The sequence below is a fragment of the Oryzias latipes genome, chromosome 8 (genome assembly GCF_053564925.1).
Source record: "Oryzias latipes strain Hd-rR chromosome 8, Olatipes_Hd-rR_3.1".
NCBI lineage: Eukaryota > Metazoa > Chordata > Actinopteri > Beloniformes > Adrianichthyidae > Oryzias > Oryzias latipes.
In genome coordinates, this window is record NC_136244.1 from 9,025,528 (window position 1) to 9,042,970 (window position 17,443).

At 44.1% G+C, this 17,443-nt stretch overlaps 1 protein-coding gene across 1 annotated transcript in view; it reads right to left on the reverse strand.

The window, feature by feature from the left end:
* The window catches only part of myo15aa (myosin XVAa), a 62,088-nt gene that overhangs the window by 21,706 nt on the left and 22,939 nt on the right, over nucleotides 1-17,443 (reverse strand). Inside the window, exons 14-32 of the mRNA XM_078951021.1 lie at nucleotides 17,244-17,375; nucleotides 17,022-17,147; nucleotides 16,857-16,934; nucleotides 16,618-16,775; nucleotides 16,505-16,550; nucleotides 16,296-16,420; nucleotides 15,860-15,977; nucleotides 15,601-15,776; nucleotides 14,376-14,460; nucleotides 14,205-14,258; nucleotides 13,995-14,076; nucleotides 13,432-13,562; nucleotides 10,954-11,049; nucleotides 10,605-10,840; nucleotides 10,249-10,439; nucleotides 9,807-9,879; nucleotides 9,506-9,697; nucleotides 9,307-9,416; nucleotides 2,151-2,242 (exon numbers count right to left, since the gene is read on the reverse strand). Coding sequence (XP_078807147.1) covers nucleotides 2,151-2,242; nucleotides 9,307-9,416; nucleotides 9,506-9,697; nucleotides 9,807-9,879; nucleotides 10,249-10,439; nucleotides 10,605-10,840; nucleotides 10,954-11,049; nucleotides 13,432-13,562; nucleotides 13,995-14,076; nucleotides 14,205-14,258; nucleotides 14,376-14,460; nucleotides 15,601-15,776; nucleotides 15,860-15,977; nucleotides 16,296-16,420; nucleotides 16,505-16,550; nucleotides 16,618-16,775; nucleotides 16,857-16,934; nucleotides 17,022-17,147; nucleotides 17,244-17,375 — 2,301 coding nt within the window. The remainder of the gene's footprint in view (nucleotides 1-2,150; nucleotides 2,243-9,306; nucleotides 9,417-9,505; nucleotides 9,698-9,806; nucleotides 9,880-10,248; nucleotides 10,440-10,604; nucleotides 10,841-10,953; nucleotides 11,050-13,431; nucleotides 13,563-13,994; nucleotides 14,077-14,204; nucleotides 14,259-14,375; nucleotides 14,461-15,600; nucleotides 15,777-15,859; nucleotides 15,978-16,295; nucleotides 16,421-16,504; nucleotides 16,551-16,617; nucleotides 16,776-16,856; nucleotides 16,935-17,021; nucleotides 17,148-17,243; nucleotides 17,376-17,443) is intronic.

The following is a 17,443-nucleotide window of genomic DNA, read 5'->3' on the forward strand; positions in this document are numbered from 1 at the left end:
TTAGTAACAGAGGAAATGTTTAATTTATCAAAAAAACAGAGATAGCGTAGGGTAAAATGTGTAAAAAGTTTGGGTTGAGAATGAGATGTATATTTATTTTGATAATCGTCTGTTATTCAGATATGCACTGAGCTGTGTTTTTCTGGCATATCTGCTGTGAAAGGATCCTACCTATTTTTTGCCATGTTTATAGTTTTTTTGTCCGGATTTATTGATTTGAGTAACAGTATGTTTGGTTGAAAGAAGATTAAATTCAGTTTGAAGCAACATTCGTTGGTTACATAAAGATGAAGGGGTTGTAGCTAGTTCTTTATCTTAGTTAGTATGTCATCTGTTAATTTCTTGATGCGTTCAAGATTAATTTTGTTTTTATGGGTGCAGTATGAGATAATTTGCCCTCTTAAATATGCTTTCATTGATTCCCATTTTGTTAAGAAAGGTATCTCTGGTTTTTGATTATGTTCTTAAAAAATTATTTTTCAGATAAGATGAATTCCACAAACCTTTCATCTGAGAGCCATTGTTTATTCAAAGCCAGGGATGGTAAAGCAGGTTGTGAAGCAGCTAACTGCAGCTTCAAGAGCAGTGGGCTGTGGTCAAAAATGATTATTGCATTATAGTCACACTGGGTAACAAGTGGTATAAGAGTTTTTTCAAAATAATAATCTATTTGTGAACATGTTTGTAAACTGGAGAGAAAAAGGAGTATGACCTAGAATTGGGATTCAGGAAATGCCAAACATCAGATATCTTTTATGTGTGGAGAAACAAATCAACTATCTGAGCAACTTTAGAACGGTGTATAGGGTTGGATGAACTACAGTCCAGCATGGAGAAGCAACAGTTAAAATCACCTGCTAATATAAGCGAGTGTGTGTCCATATCTGGAAAATGAAAGAAAAAAGTTTTAAAGCAAAAAAAAAAGAATGGTCGTCCCGATTAGGAGTGTATATGTCGGTCAAAATTAATGGAGTTTTGGATCATCTACCTGTAAAAATAATGAACCTGCCTGAAGAATCTGCCACCATTCTTGACATTGTAAATTAAATATTTTTATTGATTAAAATGGCTGTTCCCCTTAAATTACTGCCAAAATTGGAGTGAAATATTTGGCCTATCCATTGTCCTCTTAGTCTGAAATGATCCACTCTACGCAGATGCGTTACTTGAAGAAATGCAATACCTACATTAAGTTGTTTAAGGTGTGTGAGCACCTTTTCCCTCTTTGCAAGGTGGTTTCCAACTTATTAAATTTACCTGACAGCTCACAGCTCTGTTCAGATTATTAGCCATATCAGCCATTATGTAGTTTGGGTGAGAATATACTGAAGTGTGGAAAACCTCCTTCAGCAGGTTTACAACCGAAGCTCAGGTCAACGGCCTCCGGGACATTCGCGATTCGAATATTGGATCGCCTCAGTCTTCCTTCCATGTCCATACACTTTCTTGCAGACTTTCTCCTCCACCCAAAGTTTACTGACTGTAGTTTAGAGACTCAATACATCGTCGGAGCATTTGATCAGACTGTCCTCCATGTCCGTGACTTTTTTTTCACAGAGTCAAGGTTAGAGTGGAGCAGTGAAATGTTGCAAACCACTTCATTTCTCAGTGAGTATATCTTTCAGCTCTGACCTGAGCAGCGTAGAGATGTCCTCTTTTATTGTAGCGAGGATTTCAGCTTTGGTGTCTGTCATGGCGTTGGTTAGCTTGTTAGTCTGTTATTTCTTTTGATCGGCGCTAGCCTTGTTAGCTGTTGGTCAGATTCTTCCCATGTAGGTACATTTTGCAAGTTGGTTGCCATAAAAAGTAAAAGCTGGATAGAAAAAGCTTGAGGATTATATTACTTGCCGGTTTGGGGTGTATCAAGTGGCAAAAATTTAATTTCATAATAACATTCAGTTGAGCTTCCCAAAACATGTCCTACTCGTTCAATTTTAACCACAGAGCTTAAACTTCATGCTAAAATGCACTAATAGTTCTATTCATACTGCCCCGAAACAACTGCCCCGAAACATTTAGTGTTAACACTTGCAGAACATTTAGTAACTGCTGTGCTAATATTTAGATTTTTAATAGTTATTTGGCCTTTGAGACAATACAAAACGAATAATTTCCATAATAAACATATAAAGATCAGTGTGGGCACTTACAGTACCATCTGAGAGAACAGGGTCAAACAGGCTATCGAGGTAGCGGTCCATTCCTCTTTGAGTCTGACCGTCACTGTAGGCATCCGACTCTGCTGGAAAACAACGAAGAAACTTGTAACACCATCTCTACATCCATTTAAACGCTTAAAAGAGGATTGGCGAGTCTGCAACCTGGTTCTAATGCTGCCTTCTATTGCTGCCACTGAATATATACATGTAGTTTATTTTAATCTTCTCACTTAAGGTGTTTCAGTCAGTTTTCTTTATGGAAAAACCTTGCAGCAAACTTTTCTGGGAGGAAATTATTTCTTTTCCAATAATAAAGTGAAACTAAAAGCATATTTCATTTTACAATATTAGTATACTATGTCATTTACTTCAAGTGACAAAATTAGTTCATTTTGTTTGTGATCGACATGGTCAGCTCTCCTAAACCGATTTTGTGGAAGAATTGAGATGAGTATTTGACCACCTGTTGAGAGGAAGTGACGCCGTCAGGCAAATAATGACCATCAGACAAGGAGCCAGGTGCGTAGTTGATTACTCTGTGAACTTCCAGACTGTGGTTGCAGAACTAAGCTGGAATTGAGAGGCGCCACAGGCAATGTTCATCAACGACCTTAATGGGCATTTAAAGGATGAGCTAGCCACTAGGGATCCACCTACAACTCTGAAAAAGTGAATCTCACTGGCCATAAGGATGGACAACCGGCTGCGAAACCGAGCAAGAGAACGAGGATCCAGTCCCCAGCCTCTGCCCTCTTTGAATCCTCCTTCTCGTCTCCCATTTACTCAAAGTGCTAGCCCTCAGTCTGAGGAGCCTATGCAACTGGGCCGAGCTTGCCTCTCTGCAGAGGAACGTCAGCGATGGATATCCACCTCTAGACATGTCATTGCCTCCTGGCCTCCTGTCCTATCCTTCCAAAAGACGGAGGTCATCAGTAGCGGTGGGAGTATTGACGGACACAACACCCACTGCTAACATTCCCCACCTTAGGACCCTTCTCTCAGCTGCGTTGTGTGTTGGCCGGTCCTCTTATCCAGTCCAGGTATTGATGGACTCGGGAGCAAAGGCAAATTTCCTCGACCACACATTGGCTTCCCAGGTTGGTCTTTTACTAGAAATCCTCCCTTCTTCCATTGTAGCATGGGCTTTGGATGGACAGGTTCTATATCGGATTACTGAACGCTCTGCCCCAGTCAAGCTCTGCATCTCCGGTATCAACCATGAACAGCTACAGTTTCTAATTGTCACCGCTTCTGATTCTCCAGTCATCCTTGGGCATCCGTGGTTGTCTCTGCATAACCCCCACATTGACAAGACGTCTGGAAGCATTTTGAAATGGAGTCATTCCTCCCATACCTCCTGCCTCCGCTCTGCTGTTCCCTCAGGACCTTCAGCTTCTCCCCCTCCTACTCCACCTGACCTGTCAGCTATTCCAGAGGTGTACCATGACCTCAGTAACTGCGTTTACATGGACAAAAGTAATCGGAATGAACGCCTGATGGAAAAAGAATCCTCCCTTCGTCTTGTGTTCTGGCTGCAGTCTCGTGGGAGGTGGGGTCTACAGTGCTGAAAGCCCAACAGCATCACCCAGATCCAGGTACAGGCCCTCCTAATCGCCTTTTTGTAGCTGATGCTGTCCGTTCACAGGTCATCCAGTGGGGGCATTGTTCTTGAGGGACCTGCCATCCTGGTGGAGCTTGTACAGTTTCCCTGTTAAGACGCAGGTTCTGGTGGCCAACCATGGTGAAAGATGTCCGGGAGTATGTTGCCAATGTCCGACATACGCACGCAAAAAGGCCTCACACCAAACCCTGCAGGTTTTCTCTGACCCCTGCCTGTGCCATCCCGGCCCTGGTCCTATGTGGCTCTGGACTTTGTCATTGGACTGCCCTCTTCTCGAGGTATCACCACAATCCTCACAGTAGTGGACCGTTTTTCCAAAGCAGTCTACATAGCTCTTCCTTAGCTCCCTTCTGCTGCTGAGACTGCCAACCTCCTCGTCCACCATGTTTTTCGCCTACATGGGCTTCCCACAGACATAGTGTCTGACAGAGGGCCACAGTTTACTTCTCGTGCCTGAAAGGCTTTCTGCCGCTCCATTGGTGCCACTGTGGATTTTTCTTTAGGTTTTCATCCTCAAACCAACGGCCAGGCTGAGAGGGCAAACTAAGATCTGAAGACGGCTCTGCGGTGAGTGGCGGAAGCAAACCCCTCGTCATGGAGTGACCATCTGGACTGAGTGGACTATACCCACAATTCACTGGCGAGTTCTGCAACCGGTCTGTTCCCTTTTGAATGCTCCCCAGCCACCACTGTTCCCTGTCCAAGAGGAGTAAGTTGCATTCCCTACTGTTCAGGCTCACATTGTGAGATGTCGTTGGGTCTCAAGGATGGCCTGTCGTGCCCTGCTTTGTGCTCAGGAGCGCAGCCATCACAAGGCTGATGTTGAAAGGTTGTTATCTCCGCACTACTGTTCTGGTCAGAGAGTTTGGCTCTCTTCTAGCAACATCCCACTGCGCACGGAGTCCAGGAAGTTATCTCCTCACTTTCTTGGCCCATTTGAGGTGCTGGCGGTGATAAATCCATCTGCCCATCTCAAACCGGTCTGTTCCAGAGATCTGGCCCCTCCTGCCGGGCCCCCTCCTCCCGCCCAGTTGGTGGCAGGTCGTCCTGCCTACTCCTGCCTTATGAAATTCTGCCAGCCCGTTAGTTTACCTTCCTGCCTGTCAGAAAACTTTGCTAGTCTGTTCATCTACCCACCTGCCTGTTTGCCCTTCTGTCTGTCTGCAAGCTCCGCCAGTCTGCTCACCTGCCAGCTTGCTCTCCTTTCCTCCCTTCATCCCCTCTGCCTCTTAATAATAAATCAAATCGCCACTTTATTTTTTGTGTCAACGCTTGGATTCTTCCAAACCCCACCATTTCCCAACAGTGGAGGGTGCACCGTAGCCACCCCTCTTCATATATCTGTTCCATAGGAGGGTCGCTGGGGCCGCAATTCATGCTCCCTGTACCACTTCCTGTGGAGGGTTATCGGAGCCACTCTTCATGTTCCCTGTCCCTAAGATTGGTCACCACTCATCCCCCTTTGCTGTATTTCTTGTTCAGAGGAGGGTTGGCTGGGCTGCTCCCCTTAATGTTTCCTGTCCCAGGGGAGAGTCACCGGGACTTCTCTTTGTGACTGTTCCAGGAGGGGTTCTGATGCCACTCACATCAGTCTGGCTGCAAGAACCCTAAATGTTTTCTGGATTTGTTTTTGTTTTGGGTTCCTCCATGCTCCTTCCTCTTGGGTTTTTGGGAATCCCGGATCTGCCCTTTTGGGGTGGGGTACAGTAAGAGCTTTTTAGTTTTGGTTTTGTTGTTTTTGGTCATGCTCTTGTCATTTCAGCTATGTCAGCTTTGTCATTTCAGCCCCTCCTTTGGACACAAAAGTCTAATTCAAGCATCTTGAGCTGTCTGAGTTTTTGTGATGAACTGGAGGAATCACATGACTGAAAAAAATCTGCAAACATGTGAATAAGCAAATATTGAAACACGAATAAGCAGTTTCAATATTACAGGGATAACACTGTACTGTATTACTACAGGGATAACACTGTAGTTGATTTTTTAAACTCATTCTAATATTGGCCAGAAATTGTTCAAAGGTTTAAATAAAAAAAATTTCAACATGTTTATTTACCAGGCGAATGAACTACATGTACAGTAGATTACATTGGTGAGCTATCTCTATGGTGAGTACCTTACTACAAGTAAAGATGCAGATACCCACTATTTGGGGTTGGTGTAAGAGAGTGTCAAAGGGTGCTTTATTGCGGACTGTGACCAGTTAGCATCTTTATTAAAACACTCCTGCACAGTGGTATCCTGCTTACCACCAGGTGACGTTCGCTGGATTTGAAGTAAACGAAGTAAACAGAGCAAAAGAAGAGAGTCAGAGAGAGATGGTGTCCGCTTTCCTTCCTTACTCTCTATATAGTGCTCTATATTGTGCATTCGCCATTTTGTAGTGCTGTCCAAATCTACAAAATTCACAGTTTTAGTTTCTTTGCTTTTGTGTTCTCCAACCAGCCTGTTCCAGGTTCCGAGCCTGACCCGCCTGCCGATTGCTGATCCAACCTGCCTATTCCAGGCTCCGAGCCTGACCCTCCAGCTGATTGCTGGCCAGACATGTGTCATGTTTTGTGTTTGTTGTGTCTTGTTTTTCGTCTTGGTTCTTGTCCTGTCTTGTTTGGTTCTGTTTCCTGTTTTATTTTGAAAGGTTTTCTGACTTGTCTTGTTTCTTGAGTTTTACTTCCTTTGGTCCCCATCTGCCCCGATCGTGTTCACCTGTGTCTTGTCTACCCTGTCTGTATATAAGTCTTGTCTCTGCCTTCCTCCTGTGCTGGTCCATTAGCTCTGTCTTGGTGTTCTTGTCATCCTGTTCCTCGCCACGCTCTTGTTCCATGTTCCTCGCCATGCCAATGTAAGTTTTTTTGTTTTGTATTTCCTGCTCTGCAGCGTTTTTTGTTTAATTAAACCCTCCAGTCCCTGAACTCCGTGCCTCCGCCTCTGCATCTGGGTCCTACCGGCTCTCGAGCCAACCCCTCACCGTGACAGAATGGACCAGCCATTTCTTCTGGACCCAGCGGAGTGGGACATGATGCTGCTTGAGGCCTACTGCCAGGAAGCAGAAAGGACTCTGCCTTATTGGGTTTTTGATCAGGCCCAGTTTGCATCATCTCCCTGGAGTGGGAGCCGCCCGGACTATTCTGGGAGCCGTCTCGCCATTAGGGGGGGTCGTCCCCGCCGTCGTCCCCGCCGTCCCCTACAGCCACGCCCAGTGGTGGTCCCGGACGCACCACAGCCACGCCCAGGGGTGGTCCCGGACGCACCACAGCCACGCCCAGGGGTGGTCCCGGACGCACCACAGTGGTGGTCCCGGACACACCCCAACCCTTCCCGGCTCCCAGGAGGGTGCCGCCTGCGCCCCGACCCGTCCCGGCTCCCAGGGGGGTGCCGCCTGCGCCCCGACCCGTCCCGGTTCCCAGGGGGGTGCCGCCTGCGCCCCGACCCGTCCCGGCTCCCAGGGGGGTGCCGCCTGCACCCTGACCCGTTCCGGTTCCCAGGGGGGTGCCGCCTGAACCCCGACCGGTCCCCGCTTCCAAGGGCATGCCTGACCCTCCAATCGGCTCCACGCCCGACCCGCCAGAGCTCGACTGCTGGCCCGACCCGCCAGAGCTCGACTGCTGGCCCGACCCACCAGAGCTCGACTGCTGGCCCGACTGCTGGCCCGACTGCTGGCCCGACTGCTGGCCCGACTGCTGGCCCGACTGCTGGCCCGACTGCTGGCCCGACGACTCCACGCCAGACGACTCCACGCCAGACGACTCCACGCCAGACGACTCCACGCCAGACGACTCCACGCCAGACGACTCCACGCCAGACGACTCCACGCCAGACGACTCCACGCCAATCGACTCCACGCCAATCGACTCCACGCCAGACCGGCCCCCCGACTCCACGCCGGACTCCACGCCTGGCTCCTCGCCGGATCTGCCTCGCCGGACCGCTCGGCCCCCCGGCTGTCCTCCGGACTCTTTGGACTCCTATGCCCGTCAAGTTTTGTCCGCCGCCACCCCCCCCCCCCCCCCCCTTAGTTGACTTTTGGAACCTCAGAGCGGTTCCTTGAGGGGGGGTACTGTCATGTTTTGAGTTTGTTGTGTTTTGTTTTTCGTCTTGGTTCTTGTTCTGTCTTGTTTGGTTCTGTTTCCTGTTTTATTTTGAAAGGTTTTCTGACCTGTCTTGTTTCTTGAGTTTTACTTCCTTTGGTCCCCATCTGCCCTGATCGTGTTTACCTGTGTCTTGTCTGACCATGGTGTCTGATTGGTTTTAAAATCCAGGGCACTACATAGTCATGCACTGTCGTTTTTTAGTTGTTAGGGTGGGAATTCGGACATAGCCAGAGCGATCAGCATGTTAGCTGAGGTAGTGCCTCGACGCTGAAAAAGGAAATGCAGTAGCAGTTTCATGTCAGTAGACAACAAAAGAACTGAAATCTACCAAGTAGCCTCCTAATCTTTTTCAAGAACACAACTGAATTCTGAATGATTGGGGACTCTGATTTGGTAGTGACATGTGGATGGCGTCCTCTTTGAGTCATGGATGTGCCAACCATTTCTGAGCCATTTCTAAACACCTTCATGTAGGTGAAATTAATTATTGCCATTTTTGCTCAGCTGGAAGAATATGACACAATTTTTTTAATTCATTGAAATAGAGCTGTGAAAGAAAGATTTACGAGATTTGCACCGCTTCAACATTTCACACCAAACCTCTTTAAACTATAGGTGGCGGACATGCGCCAGTGTCGGGTAGCAACAAACAGTCCAGTGTGAAAACCATGGGCTAAATGCATGTTCAAGAATTCGTGTATAGAATTAGCAATACATGCCTGGGTATCAGAATACAGGCCTCAAGGGCCGGTGTCCTACATGTTTTTCAACCAATCTGACATTGAAGTTTCTTATTGGTTAAACACGTGATCCAGGTAATCAGCGCCAGATAAGGCAGCATTTCTGAAAAAAACAGCTGGAGGCTAGCCCTCGAGGCCTTAAGTTTGAAACCCCTGTACTAAACCCTTTTGTTGAATAAATACATAAACAATCTGTTTTGGTTTTTTTTTGCCAAACCACGAGCTTTCACTTTGGTCAATTTAGAATGTAATGATTGTTTAGGCTGCAACTGATTTGAAATACTGTACAGAAATAAATCAGAATGCACATCTAGTTGTGCAAATAAAGAACATTCCTTTGTGTGAGGATTCTGTGGTTAAGTATTTGTGGTGTTATTGTCATGTTCTGTTTTCCTTTGTCAGGGTTACCAGGTTCAGGTTGATTATCCAGCTGTCTTCATTTAGTTAATCACCCTCAGTCTATTTAAGTGTCTAGTTTTCAATTCCTCGATGTCAGGTCATCTGCTCTGCTCTGTTTTGCATTGCTACCCTCTTAGTTTCTCCATGGTTTTTCTCGTGTTCTGGTTATTTTATTAAATGTTTAGGTTTCTGTCACCAAGCCTGGTCTCCTGCATTTTGAGTCTTACATCACCAGTTCCTGACACTCTGAGTTCTGTGTAGGTGGTGGCAAATTGTGTTTGTTGTGTGGTTTTGTGCACCATGGCTGTAGTATCCGTCAGAGTCAGGCAGACTGTAGGTGGGTCTGCTGTAGCTGTTGAGAGGAATAGAGGAGGGAAACTCCTCGTCAAAGCCGCTGCCGAACAAAGCACTGAGGAAAAAGAGGGGACAAAAGCACTTTTTAAATGGCTGCCTTTAAAATATTGAGGCATAATGATGGAGTTTGCTTCACACACTGACAGGCTGGTATTAGCTCTGACTCTGGCCGGATTGTCAGTGCTGATGATGAAATAGCTCTTCTGCTTTGGGAAGTCCACAGGAAGCTCCAGGTCTGCAATCAGATCTAGGACATAGTCGTGACCGGCTAACTCCACCCACTGGCCATGTTCCTTCATCAGTACTGAATTCCCTCTCCACCAGTCAGTCACTCCACTGCAGATGATCACAGGTTATACAAGACAAAGTCAAGAGGCATTGAAAGGAAATCACTCCTAGCATTGTGATTTAAACCAAGTGAACACAGAGTGTGCGTTCATGGCACCTGTGGCGCAGGATATGTCCAGCTAAATCCTCTCCGCTGGTCCAGGAATGGACTGGACACAGGAAGGACCCTCCTGCAGAGCGAGAGATGGCTGAATAAACAAGAAGTGCTACGTGTTTTTGTTAGTGGCTTTGAAATCGCACAATTGTTTAAAAATTAAATTCAAACTGGAGCCTCAGGTCCCTTCATGTGATACTGAGTGGCGATGAATAATTTAATGACCAGGGGATGTAATTTGTCCCAGCAATTAAGAGCTTTCTTTACTTTTGAGGCATGTCAAGAGCAAATGATAGTGGGAGTATCTGATAAATATAAAAATATATTTTGTTACAAATATAAAACATTTGATATTTTTTGCTTTTTAATTGGACTGTTTTGGTTAATCTTCCCTACAGAGTGATGCAAGCTTTTAAAATGGAACTAAAAAGTCTGAAAATGTTACCATCAAAACTGTGCACATGCAGCACCATGTTTGCTCTCTTCCTATTGGCTGTCCACTCCAGGAGTGACAGCGGATATGTCCGTGCAGTCTCAGGGGGGGAGCCTGAACATAGCTGCATCTTCTGACCTGCTTGGATGACTCTGTGTTGCAGCAAGGCCTGATAACCTGCCGGGGCGTGGTCTGACACAAATCTAGAGAATACATGACAGTCATTTGAACTTTGAATTGCCTTTGTGAATAAATACAGTTTTCTGGCCTTAACTTGATAATTCTTCACATGATTAATTGCTTTAAAACCACCTTCATTCATGTCTGGGAATTTAATTATGTTCACATTAAATGGAAAAAAGTCTTACTTTAGCAGATATTTCTCCATCTTGGCTGATGGGGCAAAGCAGCAAACGCATGCCAACAGCAACAGCCAGCCTCTGTCTGCATTATCAGAGTTGGCATTCCTCCACACCTGATTGACAACCTGAGAGAAGATCTCGTCTCGCAACCCCGGGGACAACAAACCCCTCTGGACGATATAATTCCCAAACAGGTTTTCTTGCGCCCCGTTCAGGTGAGGGTCCCCCATGAACCGTAACACCTGGACACAGAAGAATAAAAAAAACTCTAATAAATAAAAACGTCACTGTCATTATTTATCCAACATTATTAACCTCACATTTTTTCGGTTTGATTATTAAAAAGGATGTCTACCATGTTAAAGAGCTCCAGAGCTGCACTTCTTAGATTATCCTCCACCTGGGTGAGAGGTGACTTCAGTGGGGCCATCAGCATCCCAAACTTTGGCTCCTGCATAAACACAAGATCAAAAGATATAACCTTTCAACCCTCTCCAGTGGTATTTTGTAGCTTATAGTGTATATGATCTCCAAGTGGAGCAATGACAACCCATGACAACGAGCATGACACTGGAAGCAGCGGTGGAGAGGTCACTGAACAAGCTTTTATCCATCATGGACAACCCAGAGCATACTCTCCACCCTATTCTAGACAAACAGTGGAGCTCCTTCTCTAGGAGGCTCAGACAGCTCCACTCCAAAACTGCCCGATAATGGAAATCGTTCTTACCCGATACAATAACACTGTACAATAATTCACAGTTTAACAGATGACTTTTGCACATTTTTGCACATTGTTTCCTGTTTGTAAATAGTCTTTAAATTATACCACCTTATTTGTTTACATCTATGCTAAATTTTTGTTTTTTATATTACTGTTTTTATAGTATTGTATTTTCTCTTATGTTTACTTGCTATGGTAACGCACAAATTTCCCACGTGTGGGATCAACAAAGTACTTCTGATTCTGATTCTGAATCCTGAAGATGTAACTATATAAATGTATTTTCTAATATCAGAACTGTTTGAACAGGGGTAAGTTTTTTTTCAAAGATTGGTGTACGAAGTTGTGAGTAGTTTGATCAAAATTCCTGTGTGAAAAAAGTTTTAAAAAAAATTCAATTTACTTGATTTTTTTTTCTACATGGGCTGCTCGGTGGCGCATCTTGCCTCACAGCAAGAAGGCCCCTGGTTCAAGTCCCAGCTGGGGGACCTGAAACAGAACATCAATGGGGGACCTTTCTGTGTAGAGTTTGCATGTTCTCCCCGTGCATGTCGGGGTTTTCTCCGGGGATTTCCTCCCACCGTCCAAAAACATGCTTTATAGGTTAATTGGTTTCTCTAAATTGTACATAGGTGTGAATGTGAGTGTGTATGGGTGTTTTTATTTGTGGCCCTGTGACAGACTGGTGACCTGTCCAGGGTGTCCCCTGCCTACCCACACAAGTGGCCGGGATAGGCCCCGGCAGCCCCGTGACCCCGAAAGGGACAAAACAGATTAGAAGATTTTACAGAAACTTAGAGTGCAATATTTTTTCTCTTATTCCTTGAGTCTTTAAATTGCCCTCAATACTTGGAGTTCCAGATCCACCCTTTGTGTCACGGTGCCTGTCAGACTCCTCCCCCCTCCAGCTCTGCCAGCTCTGCTCCTCCTGATTACCACCAGCTGTCGTCACTCAGCTCATCTTCTGCTGCTGCTCAAAAGGAGACCCAACGCCACAATTCATCGCCACTTCGTTGCCCCTTATGGATTACCTACCTCTCACAAGTGACGTCAGCGTGGACCTTCAATTCAACTGCTCAGGAAACCTGAAGACCTCACGGCTCCCGCTAACCGCATTAAGCCCTCCAGCCACGTTAAGGGCAGACCCCTTCCAGCTTCAACCATCTTCACCTCAGGAGAAATAATAAATCCTTTCTCGCCAAAACACTCACCTGTCTTCCTTCTGGGTTACAGCATCTGGGTTCCTCCCCCTTGAGTATCATGACACTTTGTCCTCTTTAGTATTTAGCTTTTTGTTTTCTTAATTGGTAAAACGACTAAGACGGTATTACTAGCCACTCGTAGGATACATAAAAGCTCCTATATACCTGAAATAGAAACCCTGGCACAATATATTAAGCCTGCTACTTTAAGCTTTGGTGTCAAAATTGACTGAGCTTACAAAAGTTCAATAAGATTCTTTTTATTTATGCCAGTCAGCAAAATAAAATCAATTTCGATGGTTGGTTTGTATAAAGAAAACTAACTTGGTCATTCCGGTGCCTTTATTGGTGTTTACTGACAGCATTACACAAACTACATTAGGCTAATAAAAACAATGGCACCAAAATTTTATTCCAACTTATTTAAGTTTTTTGTGTCTTCATCACATCAGTCTTAGGTGGCTGCGGGGCAGAGGTAGCCTACAGCATTCAACCTCTCAGAGGATTGCAGGTTTGCCCATCCATGTATTGAAGTGTCCCTTGACACTGGACTAAAAAAAAGATAGGTTGAGATAGGCACAAGGCAAGGAAAACCAGCATGTGTGTGTGTGTGTGAATGGGATTGTGAATTCATAGTTAAATTGTTATCAGTACTTTATTTTTTTCATTCATTCATCTTCCAAACCCGCATTGTCCCTTTCGGGGCTGTCAAAGGCAAGGGACATCCTGTACAGGTCGCCAGCCTGTTGCAGTACTTGTATGTTACCACACAAATATGTAAAACGAAAGAACTTTATGGGGAGAAAATGAAGCTCGTTCAATGATTAAAAATGACCTTTCTGGTAGGTGCAGTTAGCTACAACATGGCCTGCAGCAATATTGTGAAAAAGGAATTTAGACGTCTCACCCTAAAGTGTTGCTGCACGTAGCAAAAAAAGGGATAGTTGTTGATGTCCAGAGGCAGCGTGAGTTGGGTGTCTTCCTGGATGTGTGGAGCCTGAAGCAGAGCCAAACAGTCTGAGTGCAACTCATTCCTGACTGAAGACACACAAAGATGGCGCAAAAATGAGCCCGGAGGAGCACAAAAGCAGAACACTGACCACACATCCTATTTCTGGCCTGTTTAGATATGCCATTAACGGTGACATTTTTAAACTTATGGTTTATTCATCAGTTAATGTCACTTCTGTACTGCACCATCAGGATTTTTAAAGTCATTTTATGAGCTGATGCTGATGATAACAGACACTTTGAAAGAGCTGAACAGCTTTTCAAGGTACAACTTCAAAAAATAAATCAGTTTAAATCCACTCCTAAGGGCTAAAAACCTATTAAAATTGATCTGATTTTTTTAAAGATTGCAATAAAAAATAATTACAAAGAAGACATCAGAATAAAACACTAATGACACAGCAAATTGGGTAGAAATCATGAGCACAGAGTTGCATGTATAACAGCTGATCCACACACCTCCTGCTGTCTGCAGTAAAGCACCCAGCTCTGCAGGGATCACCAGATGTGTGACATTGACCACCTCCCTCTTCATCAGCTCCTGCAAGAAGCACTGGTTTTATTTAAAATGCAAATGAGCTACATGTAGCCTATACTCTGTAGATATCACGCAAAAAACAAAAACAAATGAATTTTCATGAAAAAAAGGTCTTCTTGTCTCAGATTTACCATTTCTCTTTGTCTCCTCTGCTCTTCCACTTTTCTCTTTGCTTCAAACTTCATCTGTGCAAAGAAACACCACCAAATGCAAAGTCAAAGCCATGTAAGGGGACTGTTTTCATAATTTTTTGCAAAGATCTGGAAATTGCTGGATGAAAAATGAAAAAGGGACAGATGTACCTTGATATACTGTTTGCGGTTGACATACATGTGAACAAGAGACCGGAACCGAATCAAACTCTCCCTCATTTTCACATAACGCTTCCTGGAGGATAAAAAGACTTAATTTTAAGGTAACAATTATGGAGAGAAAATGGTCCTCAAAACATTTGTATCCGCCTAATACAGATTTGTAACTTGTGTCTGCCTGTTAGTGTGTAACTTTGGATTTGTGTGAACATAATTCTTGATTTGTACCATGTATAATACATTTTGTGCGTACTTGTGTGTACTTGCAATTGTGTATTCACATGTACACTCAAATATCAAAAACTTACAGATACAAAACACAATCAACCAGCTTAAAACTATCTACAAAATTCAAAACAACTCCTGTGCATACAAATCTTTAAATATTTCGTAACAATTGCCTAATACACACAAAACCACATATATGCACAGATCAGCATTACAACTGCACGAGGGGTTTTGAGACTCCTTTCATGTCTCCAGATTTGTGCATAGATGATGTTTTTAAAGGCTGCCAGAATGCCGGGTCACCAGAGTTTTCTTATCAGTCGCTTTGAACTTAGATTGTGAATAATATCTGGTAAAATCTTTCACTTTCTTAAACAGGTAAGCCCCAATAATTAGATTTTAAAAAGTCTAAATATGCGCATTGAGAACACTCATCACTTAAAAAAAAAATTTCAAAACTCATCGCTCCCTCTTAGCAGTGCTGCTCGACAGCGCCACCAGCACGAAGCTCTTCCCCGAGCTCTGGTCCCCAATCACAGCAGATCGGGTTGATGCAGGTACTCACTGTGGAGAGATCCGATCGACTCTCTCCGGTCTCTGGGTGTCAAGAAGGACCTGGCGCTTTCTGTTATCCTCGTGATTGGAGACCAGAGCTATTTGTAAGTTACTGAAATTTGAGTGTACATGTGAATATTGCAACACACAGTTACACACAAAATGTATTGTATGAGTTACAAATCAAGAATTACGTCTACACAAATCTGGTTAAGCTATTTTCTCTCCATTAATAACATTCAACCTTAGATTTAAAAACTTATAGTTTATCTTCAAATAAAAAACAAAACAAGATATTTTAGGTTTTCCAGTAGTATTTTGTTGAAAATTCCCTTTTTTGACCTACTGACCTCTGTGGAGCAGTAAAAAGTAAGCATTCAAAGTATTAGCTGTGGTTCAAACCATTTGAAGGTCTTTACCGTCTCTGTCTCACCTGAGCAGGAAGCCGCGGCACTGAGCTTGAAACCTGATGATCTTCTTGCGGAAGTCGATGAAGCGCTTCCTGACAAAAAACATGCGGACGTAGCGCTGCAACGTGAGAGCGGCCAGTTCACGTGATCGATCCCTTTTACACTCCAACAACTGGTAGACGTCCTCCTTCAGGAACAACTGAGCTCAAAGACAATTTATGTAAACAATTTGTGCAACTTGCAATTTGTCCATCTTCAGAAGCAGATTTCTTTTTACCTCACCTTTGTCACCCCGACATGATAGACTCCTGGCCGGAGAGGACACAGTTTGCTGAGCAAAATGACACAGTTCTCCCCATTTGCTGCTGGAAGCTCTTTAAGTCCAACCAAGGACTTATACCTGAGGAGGATCCATGTAAAGACACACGAGTATTATAAACTGAAAATTTTAACATGTAATATATCCTTAAATACTTTCATGATTTTCCTATTTAAGAAATAAGCAGTTTTTTAAGAAATAAGCAGTCCTATGGAAGGCCTGCAGCATCTCGCAACAGAAAACAATACGTTCATGCTTAACACTTAAAGCAACAATTTTATACAAAACATTTGTTAGGTTACCGGTAGTTAGAAAACAGTTCAAAAGATGAACTGAGTTTTTGTTTTAAAGCAAAACAAAAGCTTGACTGAGTGTTTGAATGTTTTTACGATATATTACCTAAACAGGAAGACATAGAATGGCATCCTAACTGGATATCCCTCTTTACGGATCCTGATTGTTTCCAGGACCCCAGAGTGGCGCAGCTGGCTGCTGACCAGGTCGTCCTCAAACATGCCTGGTTGCTAAGCAGAAATAGACAGCAGCTCGGATCAACTATCCAAAATACCAGTTCAGTCAGAGACCAAAACCAATGTTTGCAGATTTACCTTCATGCTATTTGGCTTAATGCAGCGAACGAAAAAGGGGTTGCACCTAGAACAAAAGGGGGAAAGTGAATATTTGAGTTGTAGACATAACAAGGTCAGTACACTTACGGCACCTTTCCATCTTCTCAACTAGCTCCAGCAGCGACAGCTGGAACTTGCTGCTGACGGTGGGAGCTTGGTACTTTCTGGTGACCGAGCTGCTCTTCCTCTTGTGGCCTCCTCTTGAATGGCTGATGGCTTCTCCATGTGCCAAGAAAAGGTTTGAAACCATCTGGACACAGAGATTTTACTTTATTTTTAGGAGGGAAAGTGCAATCTTTTATGTCCATGTGGGGATTTCTTTTCTGCTTACTTTGTTTCTGCTCTGAATGAACAACTCCAGAACATCCTGTCGGACCTGATCGTGGTTTTTATCCAGAAACTTGTAAACCTGGATAATGCAATTTAAAAACGTAGAAGAACATTTAAAAATAAGAAGATATTCAATTTAGCAAAGATTCCATGTGCTGATCTCTACCTGATAAGTGACTTGACCAGCAAAGTGCTTGATGGTGAACTCTGGAATGGGCATCTTTGGCTTCATATAGAGAGGGTTGTTGCCATGGTGATAGTGACACTTCTGGAGAAAAGTGTGGTCTGTTGCCTAGTAACAAATTAGCATGTTTTAATTGTCTGTCATACACACAGTATCTGCATCTGTTTATGACAGATGTTGCAGTACAGCTCAGATCCTCATCACCTGAGGGAAGTAGCTCTGATCATCCAGAATCCTCAATATCCCATGAGGCTTAGAGGCTATGAGGTCGATGCAGGGTTGGTTGTCACTAAAAGTGATGTTCTGCCATGGGATTTGTTCCCTGTTGTACTCCTCCTGCACGGAGATCATATCTGATTTATCAAGTACTTTTCTGTGAACTCTTTATTGGATGAATTCATATC